Source organism: Arachis duranensis, chromosome 9 (genome assembly GCF_000817695.3).
Source record: "Arachis duranensis cultivar V14167 chromosome 9, aradu.V14167.gnm2.J7QH, whole genome shotgun sequence".
NCBI classification, from domain to species: domain Eukaryota; kingdom Viridiplantae; phylum Streptophyta; class Magnoliopsida; order Fabales; family Fabaceae; genus Arachis; species Arachis duranensis.
Genome location: NC_029780.3, coordinates 26,133,675 through 26,145,216, shown reverse-complemented (window position 1 = coordinate 26,145,216; position 11,542 = coordinate 26,133,675). Strand labels below are relative to the sequence as shown.

The 11,542-nt window shown below is 37.2% G+C and overlaps 2 protein-coding genes across 2 annotated transcripts; both read left to right on the top strand.

Annotated features, from left to right (window-relative positions):
- The first annotated feature begins 5,494 nt into the window (after positions 1 to 5,494).
- Positions 5,495 to 6,638, top strand: LOC107465227 (small ribosomal subunit protein S13, mitochondrial). Its single transcript, XM_021132284.2, has 3 exons — positions 5,495 to 5,700; positions 5,832 to 6,065; positions 6,161 to 6,638. The coding sequence occupies exons 1-3, from the start codon at positions 5,644 to 5,646 to the stop codon at positions 6,311 to 6,313; spliced, it is 444 nt and encodes a 147-aa protein (XP_020987943.1). The 5' UTR covers positions 5,495 to 5,643; the 3' UTR covers positions 6,314 to 6,638.
- Positions 6,639 to 8,573: 1,935 nt separating this feature from the next.
- Positions 8,574 to 10,929, top strand: LOC107465229 (uncharacterized). Its single transcript, XM_016084215.3, has 5 exons — positions 8,574 to 9,052; positions 9,201 to 9,276; positions 9,390 to 9,434; positions 10,183 to 10,280; positions 10,481 to 10,929. The coding sequence occupies exons 2-5, from the start codon at positions 9,223 to 9,225 to the stop codon at positions 10,566 to 10,568; spliced, it is 285 nt and encodes a 94-aa protein (XP_015939701.1). The 5' UTR covers positions 8,574 to 9,052; positions 9,201 to 9,222; the 3' UTR covers positions 10,569 to 10,929.
- The last annotated feature ends 613 nt before the right edge of the window (positions 10,930 to 11,542 follow it).

The following is an 11,542-nucleotide window of genomic DNA, read 5'->3' as shown; positions in this document are numbered from 1 at the left end:
ACTTATTATTATCAAATGTAACTACAAGTTAAAAATTTTAAAAATAACGATCTAAATAAATAATTTTTTATTTATAAATTATTTTTAATTAATTCAGTAGTATTAAAAACTAAATATCTAACAACTAAGAGTGGTAAAACGAATCGAACTCATCAGGCCGACTCACCAAACTCGCTAAAAAGGCGGGTCGGGCTAGAATTTAAAATCCACCAAATAAAAAAAATCTGCCAAATTTGTACCGCCAAATTTTTAGCGGCACGGGTAGGCCTGTCAGGCCAAATGTTTTTTTATTTTTTTATTAAATAAAAGAGTAATTACTACTACAAAATTAATAATTATATAATTTTAAATAATTTTTTTTATTTTCTGTTTTTGTTCTTTTTTTAATAATTAACTTTATTTATTTTATCTTACAATTTCGTATATATGTTCAAATTATGTGATTTATTTTTTAAAATAAAAATAGTTTTATTGACAAATATTATTTTAAACAATTTTATTGAAGTTAAACATTAAAAAAAAGATAGTAAAAAATTATATTATAATTTGATTATTTTTTATTTGTATTTGATTTTTTAATTATTATTATTAATTTTAATGAATTTTATTTTTCAAATAAAAAAGAGTCAAGCGGGCTAACCTGCTGGCCCGCCAATCCGCCATAAAACGGAGCGTGCTAACATTTTGAACCATTTTAGTTGGTAGGACAGGTCGGCCCGCTCCTTTGTGGCGCGCGCCTAGGCGGAGCGGCCCACTTTGCCATCCATACTAACAACCTAAGAAAAGATATTTTAAAATTTAAAAAGTAAGAACCTAACTGAATCATTTTATAATTTATAAATAAAATTTTAAAAATTTATAATTACGACACCTAAATAAATAAATTTCCAAACTCAATGTATAAGTTCTAGAACTCCCCATTTGTATTTGTATACATTTGCATTTGTATTATTAAATGAGAAAGTATAAGAAGTCAATGTATGTATTGTACAATATATACAATGAGGGTTAAATTGTAATTAAAATTAAATCATAGTCAATTAATTAATTTTAAATAGTTTCTAATTTCAAATTTGAAACAAATTAGGATTGCAATAAGTTACACCAACCCTCTCTCTATGCGGTCTTCTCCTCTCTCTCCTTTTTCCTCGGTTCTTCCCGCCGAGCGCAGAGGTCACCCTCCACTATTATCTTCCGGTCGTGAGCGTTGTTCTCGCTGCACCGCACCATGGCAGATTGGCAGCGACTCCAACCAGCACTTTTCTCACCGCCGTAAGCCCGCAGTGCGCAGAGGTCACCCCCTCCACCATTACCTTCTAACCGTGTGAGTTGTTCTCGCCGCACCGCACCATCGCAGTGACTCCAACCAGCAACCAAATGTTCATTTCAGTATGTATCTGGATAGTTAATTTTTTTAAACAAAATGGATGGTCATTCTGTGCATATGATACCACTTATTGATTACATGATTATCTTAACGCACAAATGTCGGATGTTCTTGTCTACATATAACTGGATATTCACAATTATTGTACGCGTGGATGGTTGGTTTTTGGGCATGAGAAAGTTCGTTACTGCAATTCGCATCTGCCACGATGATTCAACCAGGTCACGGTCGGATGTTCAGCCGCGTTTGGTGCAAAGCAGTTCCTTCTCGCGAGGGGTAGGCGCGCGGAGACTGGGCTGCAGTCACGGTGGGATGTGCAGTAGCGACGATGTGAAGGAGTTGCGGCCAATAAAGGAGGATGCTCGCGAAAAAGGGTGGGCAATGCGGGTCTGCCAGGCGCGGATGCAGGTTTTAGCGCACACTGCAGGCCAATGTGCGGGTTCTGCGAAGCGAACGGAAGGGGTTGAGGGGGAGGATAACCGTGAGAGCAAAAGGGTTAATGAGAAAAAATTGGAATTAGGGGGATAAATGAGGGTTAATTTGTTTTTTTAATTTATATTGGACCAAATAAACAACCCGTTATAACTACTGTATAGATACCTCATTGTGTGCAGAATTCTAAATAAATTTTTCCATTTGTATTTGTATGCATTTTTTGGTGACTAAACATAATACAAAGAAAAAAGATCTAAGAGAAAGAGTATCACTCCTCTCTAATAATAATGTCTAAATTATTAGGGGGCAGTAACCACTCTAGATACACCTGCTTGTTTAAAGCAGCAGTCTAAGCCATTAAATCAGCCGCTCTATTTGCTGTGCGCTGGATGAGAACTAAAGTAGCTGTCCAATTGCGCTGGAGCATCTCTTTGATTTTGTCAAGAAGATCAGAGTCATTCCTAATCATACTGGTTGTGCCTCGCGAAACAAGAAGAAACGCATCAAGATTATCAGTTTCACAGATGACCTCTTTGCACTCGCGATCCCAAGCCATAACAAGCCCTCTCTAAATAGCATGAAGCTCACAACAGAGAACACTAGAAAGAGGTATATTGGCAGAACAACTTTTTATCCAAATTCTCATGCTGTCTCTAATAATACATCCAAAGCAAGCTAATTGCTCATTTTCAAAAACGCTTGCATCGCAGTTCACTTTACAAACATTCATTGGAGGTGGTTTCCAGTTATATTTCAAAGAAGAAGGAATAATATGTTTTTGGTTGGTAACAACATTAGAGAAATCTCGAGCAGCATGTTTAACCAAGTGAACAATTTTCTCTTTACTCCATGGATCCTCTTGATGGAAGATGTCATTGTTCCTATCCCACCAAATCCACCAAAAGGCCGCTGCAAAGAGAAACTCATTTTTGTTGAGGTTAGAACAAATTCAAGACACAAAATCCAAACTAGAGTCCTCAGCGGTCATTCCCAAATTTAAACTAATCCAAATTTGACGAGCTTTTTGGCAAGTCCTAAAGCAGTGATTAATATCCTCTTGAGCAAGATAATATCTCTGACAAAAATCAGAAGTAGCAAGACCTCTTTGAAAGCGGTAACTAGCTGTGGAAACTCCGTTGTTGAGGCAAAGCCAGAGCAGACACTTTATCTTCTCCGGTATTCTCAAGTGCCAAAGCCAAAGCCAATTTTCATTATCATTCCAGCCAAATTTCTTCTTCAATAGCCATTCATACCCGCTTTTAGTCGAGTAAGTGAGAGTATTTGAGTTTGTCTAAAACCAACCTGTTTTATCTCCTGCCTGCTTAATAGGATCAAAGAGCATCAAATCAAGTTTAACTTCTTCCAGAATAATTGTGCAAAGAATATCCCACCGCCAATGTCCATGGTGCCAGACATCTTCTAACTTCAAGTGAGAATAAAAAATGTGCACAAAAGGAACCAAAGGAGCTAGCGTTCCACATGGTCGCCAAGCATGATACCAAAAGGATTGAGACATCCTGCCTGTACACCAATTAAAACCATCACGAAGCTTTTCTATTGTCTTATAAATCGCTCGCCAAGTGCTTGAAACATTATTAGAAAAATTGGGTGAAAAGCAAGAACTCCCAGATAAATATTTTGCCAACATAATTCTTACCCAAAGCTTATCTTTATGATGTAGTAATTGCCAAACAAGCTTTCCGAGTAAAGCAAAATTTACACATTGAGTATCTCTAATTCCCAAGCCTACATATTTTCTTGGAGTGACAACTTTGCTCCACTTGACCAAATTTAAGCAACGCTCTCCCACCTTTCCCTTCCACAAGAATTGTCTAAGTACATAATCAATCTTTTGACAAATTGAAGTAGGAAAAAGAGCCACTTGCAACTGATAAATAGGAAGAGAAGAAGCAACAGATTTAATTAAGCAAAGCCTGCCTGCTCTGTTAAGGAGCCGACCTTTCCAACTAGCCAGCCTATTATTGATCTTCTCTAAATAATCCGAAAAAATAGATCTAGCAGCTCAAGGATGATTAAGGTTCACCCCCAAGTATTTGCCTAGGTCACTAGTAAAGGGAATATGAGAAACACCAGACAACATTTCCTTCCTTCTATTAGAGATATTTCTAGACCAAATAGCTTTAGATTTTTCAATGTTAACCTTCATACCTGAAGCTTTATAGAACAACTCCAAGGTGTGCACAATATTCTGAACTTGAATTTTCTTCGCTTTACAAAAAAGGAGGAGATCATCTGCAAACATCAAGTAAGAAACTCTAGGTCCCCCTCTAGAAACAGCCACACCATCCCAAATACCCTCGTCAACTTGTTTGGAAATGAAGCACGCCAATCTCTCCATGTACAAAACAAATAAATAAGGAGAAATTGGATCTCCTTGCCTGAGCCCTCTGCGAGGTTGGAAGCTGTCCAATCTATTCCCATTCCAAAGGATGGAAAGATTTGAGACCTGAACACAATTCATTACAAGCCGAATAATTTGAGAAGGAAAGCCAAAAGATTCAAGAGTGTGCTCAAGAAAATTCCAATCAACTCTATCATAAGCCTTTTCTAAATCAATCTTAAAAGGCATAGCTCCTTTTCTAGACTTTGTCCGCTTAAGAAAGTGAAGAACTTCTTGGGCGACAATAATATTATCAGGCACAAGACCTGCTGCACCATGCTTCTCCATAATTGGAATTGATTTGGCATTAATTCCAAATTCAAAAGTTGAATTTTGATTTTTTACTAGGATTTGACTACCTTCCTCCGTTTTCTCGTTGTTATCCACAGGAAACAGTGACGGAAAATTTTTCTCCTTCACCGTGCTTTCTTTCCCAAAGTCATTGTTGTTCTCTTTCGCGCATTCTCTTGTTACATGCCCAGAGCAGCTACATTTTTCACAAATTAAATTCAAGTGCTCATATTCTATGTCATACATATGACCATCAACTTGAATTTTTTTTATAACTGGAAGTCCCAAGTTACTTGGTGGCTAAGTAGATCGGTTTGCCTACAGCTGATGTAATCATTTTCATGGCTCTATCTTGATAATAGTTAATGTTTAAACCTGTGATTCTTATCCAAACCATGGTAGACCCAAAAGTGTTTTCACAAGGTCTGAATGAAGAACTCCAAGGTTTAATCGCAACATAACTACCAGTAATCATCCATGGTCCTCCAAGGAGAACTTTCTCTCTATCCTCCAAGAGATCAAATTTGACTAAGAATAGCCAAAACCGACATCTAGTACCTCATATCCTCCTTTGGTTCTCCAGACACCTTTAAGCCTGTGCGTGATCGCCGTATAGCTAAAATTTTTTCCAAGAACTTTGATCACGATGGCATCTTTGTAGGGCTCTGCCAATATCTCTTTTGCTTCTTCAGTGAACGTCACAATTGGTATCTCTGAATCGCCTTGGCACTAACAACTTTATCTCTGAACGATATCTGCTGACTTTGAGTCTTGTTACCGTCTCCTTTAATCCCCTCCTTTTCACTTGATGCATGCCCCCCTCCGCTCTCTCCTTTATTGCTTCCGCCGGCTATGCCGGCTGCCTCGCTATGCCACCCTCGAAGACTCTCTCCCGCTCTCTATTTCAATACCATGTTATTGAAAATATTACATGGTCCCTAAAATAGTAAAAATCTTTTCCATGTATCCACATTAAACCCTAGCCACCCACAGCAGCCTCCACAGCCTCGCATCGTTGTCATCGCCGAACCCTTCTTTGTAACCGCATCCTTCAGTCTCGTCAATTTCCATTGGAAAGAACCAACTGTGGAGTTGGAAACCCTCACTGGCGACCATCCCAATCCAAACCATGTTGGGTCTCCACAATGCCACGAATGTTGTTGTCCGCCTTCGTCAAAACCTTTCCGTAAGTTCGCAAGACTCTTCCACGGAATCACATTCACCATCTTATGATTTTTCAAGGGTTTAGGGTTCTTGTGAGTCTACTTCTAAATTTCTCAATTGGAATACGATTTCGCCATTTTTGTGTTGGTGCAGGCTTGGGGCGTGCGTGCACAAAATATAAACATAGGAGGTGGTGTTGGAGGTGAAATCCCTGATCAGAAGCGCCTCCAGTATGCTCTTCAGCATATCCATGGCATTGGGCGTTCCAAGGCTCATCACATTGTCTGCGAGCTCGGTGTCGAAAACAAATACGTTAGAGATCTTAGCAAGAGAGAGTTGTACTCCCTTCGCGAATTGCTTTCCAAGTACTTGATTGGGAATGATTTGGTACCCAATAATCAATGATCTTTGTTATTACTTGTTAGTTATTTAAATGAATTCTTGTTAGTCAGATAGTGTTAACATTTTTTGTTTGGCAACAGAAAAAATGTGTTGAAAGAGATGTGGGGAGGTTAGTGGGCATTCAGTGCTACAGAGGCATCAGGCATGTCGATGGCTTACCCTGTCGAGGCCAGCGAACTCATACCAATGCCCGCACCAGGAAGAGCAGACCTACTTGGAGGGGAACAAGATGAAGATGAATATTGCTGCTTGTGATCAATCAACAGATGAGTTGTGTTTTAGTCTTTTAGCTCGGCTATGAAAGCTAATTGAATAAGTTCTTGTTTTCATGGCAGTTGATTAGTAATAGTTTATTGTCTTTAAGTTGGTACTGTCAATCATTTGTGCTGATTGCATAGGTGTTTTTTCTCTATTTCCCTATTTGCTTGAAGAACTATGAATCATCTTGAAGTGGAATTTGAGTTCCTACCAATTTGTGAAGGTTCAACTTAGAACTTCTTTTGTGTCTGTGGTTCCGAATATTCCAGTTCATTGATTGAGTGCAATTCTTTTTTTTCATATTCTTCCTATATGCTGGTAATCCAAAGTAATCCTTTTTAGTTTTTTACTTTTTGTGTTCTTATATCTTGTGTTGTAGAATTCAACGAAGTTATGGCAATTGAAATTGCTACTGAATACTCCCCAATTGAGGTTGGTTAAACATAACCTTGGCTAATAGACTATCAAATGAGGTAGCGGATGGTGCTAATTTTGTTTTTAGGTGTTCTAGATATTGAAGAACTATATTGAGATCCATATATTCTTGAGCTGTATGGTCAGGGTATAATATTTTCTCTAGTGTCAATAAATGCAGTTATATGATCGATCACATGGAGTAATAGTAGGGATCAGTGTGACCATGAAGTAGTAGTGCCATGAAGAGCCATGTATCACCCAAGAAAAAGAATGCACTTTTTAATTTTCACCGTATTTTGTACTTTAAAGTTTAAACCATTTGATAGAACAGAAATGCTTATGCGGACACTCCCCATAGGGGATTCCGATATGAGACAACCGTACAAATGACGAGAGGTGTATATTTCAGTTTTCAATGAGGGTTACACTTCCTCAACTAATGAAATTTTGCATCAGAAATGGAATTTACATGAATTCTGGTTGACCCGAACTAACAAGTTTCTTTACACTATCCTGAGCAGCCTCATTCTGATCTCTCCACCATCTCTGGAAAAAGGCCTGCATTGAGGAAAGAAATATTTCAAGAAAAAGTTTGAGAAGGGTCTATTTCATCAAATGAACATGAACATACAGTCACATGGCATGTTCAGGTATAAAACAGTGGCTTAATTTAGGTGATAACTGATAAGCAACTTTGACTCTAAAAATTTGAATAATCCTGCATGAATAGACTACATACAAAATAAAAATAAATAAATAAAAATAATATATATAGCCAGTGCAGAAAAAGGAATGAATAGAAAATTTAAACTTGTAACAGCACTATATTGGACCTAAAAAACCAACTTTTTTCAGTTATATATTTTCCTCTAGGATGAAGTAGATGCAGCAATATAATCCAAAAAGACATAGTCACATGAGCAAGAAATGAAGGATAAGAGTTCTGAAAAATTGATTTTAGCTACAAGTTTTAACTAGGAAAATTGATTTTACAGAATAAGAGTTCTGAAAAAAGTTTACACATTCTTCATCATCTTAAAAATTGTAGGGCTAGCTTGTTACTAGTGATTATACGAATTTTTGGTACATCCTTAACTCAATGACCAATACCAATTTACTAATAGAAAATCATATAGGACAAAAGGAAAATCATGAAAAGGAATTCTGAGTAGTTAAAGAAGGAGGTATCTGGATCTCATTCTCCTGAGTTGTTAGAAAGTTACCTTGTTGACATAATGAATAAACTTGTCAAGCTGTCGGAACCATGTATGTGCATATTGATACTTAAAATCAGTTCCCATCGTCCACATTATATGATTTGTTCGAGTTATGTTTGCCTGAAAATGAAACAATGTGGCGCAATAATTTAAATGAGATCCTGGATAGAGTTGTTAAAGTTCCACTTAGTACAACAATAGTATAATTACACTTCTTGCTCAAGTTTCAAGTTAAAAACATATGTCATTCAAATGGATTGCCATTCTGTGAGGTAAGAAACAGATTTCCGAAGTGCCTGATTTTAATAAAACTAAAGGGTGATAACATGATAATAAATATTATTACCCAACATTGAACTACACAAATAACTAGAATACAATAGGTAATCAGTATGCTCTCTGTAGTGTATAATATATACATCACTAGTCTTTCTGGGGCAAACATTACTCTACAAAAATGATATACCGAAAAAGAACTACAATGTGCATCTTTTTTTTTTTATTTCTTTGCCATAGATTTGAATCCAAATCCAGACTGATAAATAGTACCTCTCATTTCAAATAATTAGAAATGAGACAAGACACTAATATTTGAGTTCCCAGAGATATATAAATAAGGAGCAAGGAAGGGATAAATAACAAGCAAAGAATGTGACATGAAAAGATCTCCAGATGAGCTATACTAGCAGAAAAACTTTATTCTGTTAGAAAGTGAAGTGATTCATTGTGGGTGCTAAAGACACCACAGAAAGTTAACGGAGCCATATCATGAAGGGAAAATGAAATACCTATCTCTGTTGGGGAAAATCATTTTTCAAAACCTTAGCATTCCAAATCTCTGTTAGAGCGGTTTGATGACCGGGTTCTCAAAACCTTTTTTTTCTTCACCTTAGCATTCCAAATCTTTATTCCTTTGACGACAGCGCCGTCGCCAATCTCATCTCCACCTCCATCCGCTCCGCCGTAGACTGCCCATCAACTGGCCGTAACTACCTCGCAAACCTCCTCCTCCTCCTGCGTCCGCCACAAGTTGATTTTGTTTCCGAAATTTTCATCCATCGATATCAGATTTAGAATCAGGCAAGTACCAATGATCCCAATCCCTTGTTCTCACATTGGGTCTCGTTCAATTTCTTCGTTAGATCAAGCTTGCTCTCTGCCTTGAAACTGTTCGATGAATTGTCTATGTGACGTTGAAGGACTGAACTTGTTTGGTTTCGTTTCGCAGGGTTGGGTAGTTTTCGCCGAAGATGCCGTCTCTTCAAACAGCACTGCCTCCTGAGCTGGCCAACAATGCCATTAGGGTCACAGACTAAACTTTCTGATGCTTCCTTTTTAGTGGAATCTATGTGCTTGTGTTTGAAATTTGAGACCTTTTTCTTTGCTGATAAAAATATCTTTTTTTTTTTTGGTTCAGCTTTACCGTGAATGCCTACGAAGAGCTAAGTATATTGGCCATCGGGTACGAAATCTTCGCGCTTTTAGAAATGATGGGTTTCTTGTGTAGCCATGGTGAATTTTATTGCAGAGGAAGATTAACATTAGTGTCTCAAGTTTGCGATCTATGTTTTCAAAAGACATTTTATTTGATGCTCACTACTATTGTATGTAAAGATTCAACATGTGGGATGACTGCTTGTTGATTCAGTATATAATCTTCGTGGTTATTCAAAGAAGAAAGTAGTATAGTACTAGATATTATGTGGCTTCTAAACATATGAGATGCTTTACCTTTTTCATTAAGGGAACTCACATCACACAGTATTTAGCCCATGATGATTGATGAGAGTAGTTGAGCAAAAGAAAATTATAACATCAACGGTGGATTGCATATTAGTTGGTTGAGTATTATACTTAATACATTCATATAACTGATCCGTCTTGTTAATACTTAATGCGTTAAGTAAATAGGATAATAGGAGTATGTGAAGAAATTTGGCTTATTTGAGTTTGAAGTGCGATTGTACATTTAAAGGTGCACAATTTTAATTCTGATGAAAGCTTAATGAGCATCACACATGTATGTTTCATCCCTTTTTCTTTTTTTCATTCACATTACCTATGATCATGGTATTCTTGCTTATACTGGTTAACGTCCTTTCACGGCTAGTAGTGTACTCCCTCCAGATTTGTGCTAGATATCTAATATGCATGTTAGAAAGATAAGATGTATGAAACTGAATACATTGTGTATTTGCATGCAATTGCAGCAACATAACACACAGCTTCTTGTTGATATGGTGAGACAACAGTTTAAGCAAAACATGCACGAGACAGATCCTGAAAAGATTCAGCAGTTAAAGGATAAGTAAGGATGTGCTTTAATATAGTGTATCCATGTTGACTGTTGAGCAAGTATTCTAGATTCCTCGCTTTTTTTTTCTTTAATTCCAGCAGATAATACACGGCTGATATCAACATGAACATGAATGTGGGAGTTATTGCTGATATGCATACCACCAGTGATTCTGGGCGCAAAATGATATATTATTTCCCTTGGTTTTGCAGTGCAGCAAGGGGACTTATCAACCACATACTATATGAGTCAGAGCAACTGTCTGGTCGTAAATTTAGCAAGAGTCCTAAAGCAGTTTAGTTGGCTCTGTTCTTAATGATTCAACCCCTTCATCAATGCAAGGTTTGGCAGATCATCCATTGGCCGAACCTTCCAAAGGGCTGGAGAGATTGTTATACTCGTGAAAAAAATAAAATAAAATTGTAGAAAATAGCATGGTGGCTTTTTCTCTTATATTCATGTCAAGAGTTCTAAAGTTTCTTAAAATTACATTTTACGTTCTGTCAAATGACCTTGTCTATTATACATTAAAAGATTCCCAAGGTGAAGTCTCCTTCAAGATATCGTGGCATTATGCTCCAATGTATGACATTGTTATTTCTGGATTTCTAATAGTTTAGGTGGTTAATTGATACTGGTCTTTATGATTTAGATTTTAGAATGTTTTGTTGCATTTGTACTTTTTTTTCATGTGAAACCAAGCCTGGGGTATTGGGATTTTATTTTTTCTGGTTAAATGAATTGGACAACTTCCAATCTTAGACATTACAAACTCATTAACACCGCACGTACACATACAATATCTAAGGATTCCATCCACTACTTAGCCTAGCCAAGTCTTGAACTTAGGTGCACTTATTACAAGGCATACATGATTGACCACTAGACCAAGCCCTTGCATGCGGGGCATTGGCCTATTGGGGCTTAAGTGGAATTAGTTTGTGAAATAACAAAGGTTGTCTAATAGGGATGGCAATACCACCTGAACCCGCAGGTACCCACTCTACCTCTACCCGCGCAGGGCGGATAATTACCCGCCTCGCATCAGGGCAGGTTCTTGGGAGGGCGGGCGGGTAATTAGTAAATGATTAATAATATTTATTATATTTAAATTTTTACTTTAATTTATGTTATGTATGTGATGTTAGTTATATAAATTTTGAAATTTAATTTTATTTATTGGATTTTAATAATTATAGGGGCGGGTTAGGGTTCAATATTTTACTACCCGCGGGTAGTAGTGGGGCAGGTTCTATGCGAGTTTTTGTATGGCG

What these genes read in the sequence shown, in the direction of transcription:
- LOC107465227 (XM_021132284.2), top strand. Translation starts at nt 5,644, where the DNA reads ATGTTGGGTCTCCACAATGCCACGAATGTTGTTGTCCGCCTTCGTCAA. An exon ending in GCCTTCGTCAAAACCTTTCC is followed by an intron (nt 5,701 to 5,831) that starts GTAAGTTCGCAA and finishes GTGTTGGTGCAG; the next exon opens with GCTTGGGGCGTGCGTGCACA. An exon ending in ACTTGATTGGGAATGATTTG is followed by an intron (nt 6,066 to 6,160) that starts GTACCCAATAAT and finishes GTTTGGCAACAG; the next exon opens with AAAAAATGTGTTGAAAGAGA.
- LOC107465229 (XM_016084215.3), top strand. Translation starts at nt 9,223, where the DNA reads ATGCCGTCTCTTCAAACAGCACTGCCTCCTGAGCTGGCCAACAATGCC. An exon ending in TGGCCAACAATGCCATTAGG is followed by an intron (nt 9,277 to 9,389) that starts GTCACAGACTAA and finishes TTTTTGGTTCAG; the next exon opens with CTTTACCGTGAATGCCTACG. An exon ending in CTAAGTATATTGGCCATCGG is followed by an intron (nt 9,435 to 10,182) that starts GTACGAAATCTT and finishes ATGCAATTGCAG; the next exon opens with CAACATAACACACAGCTTCT.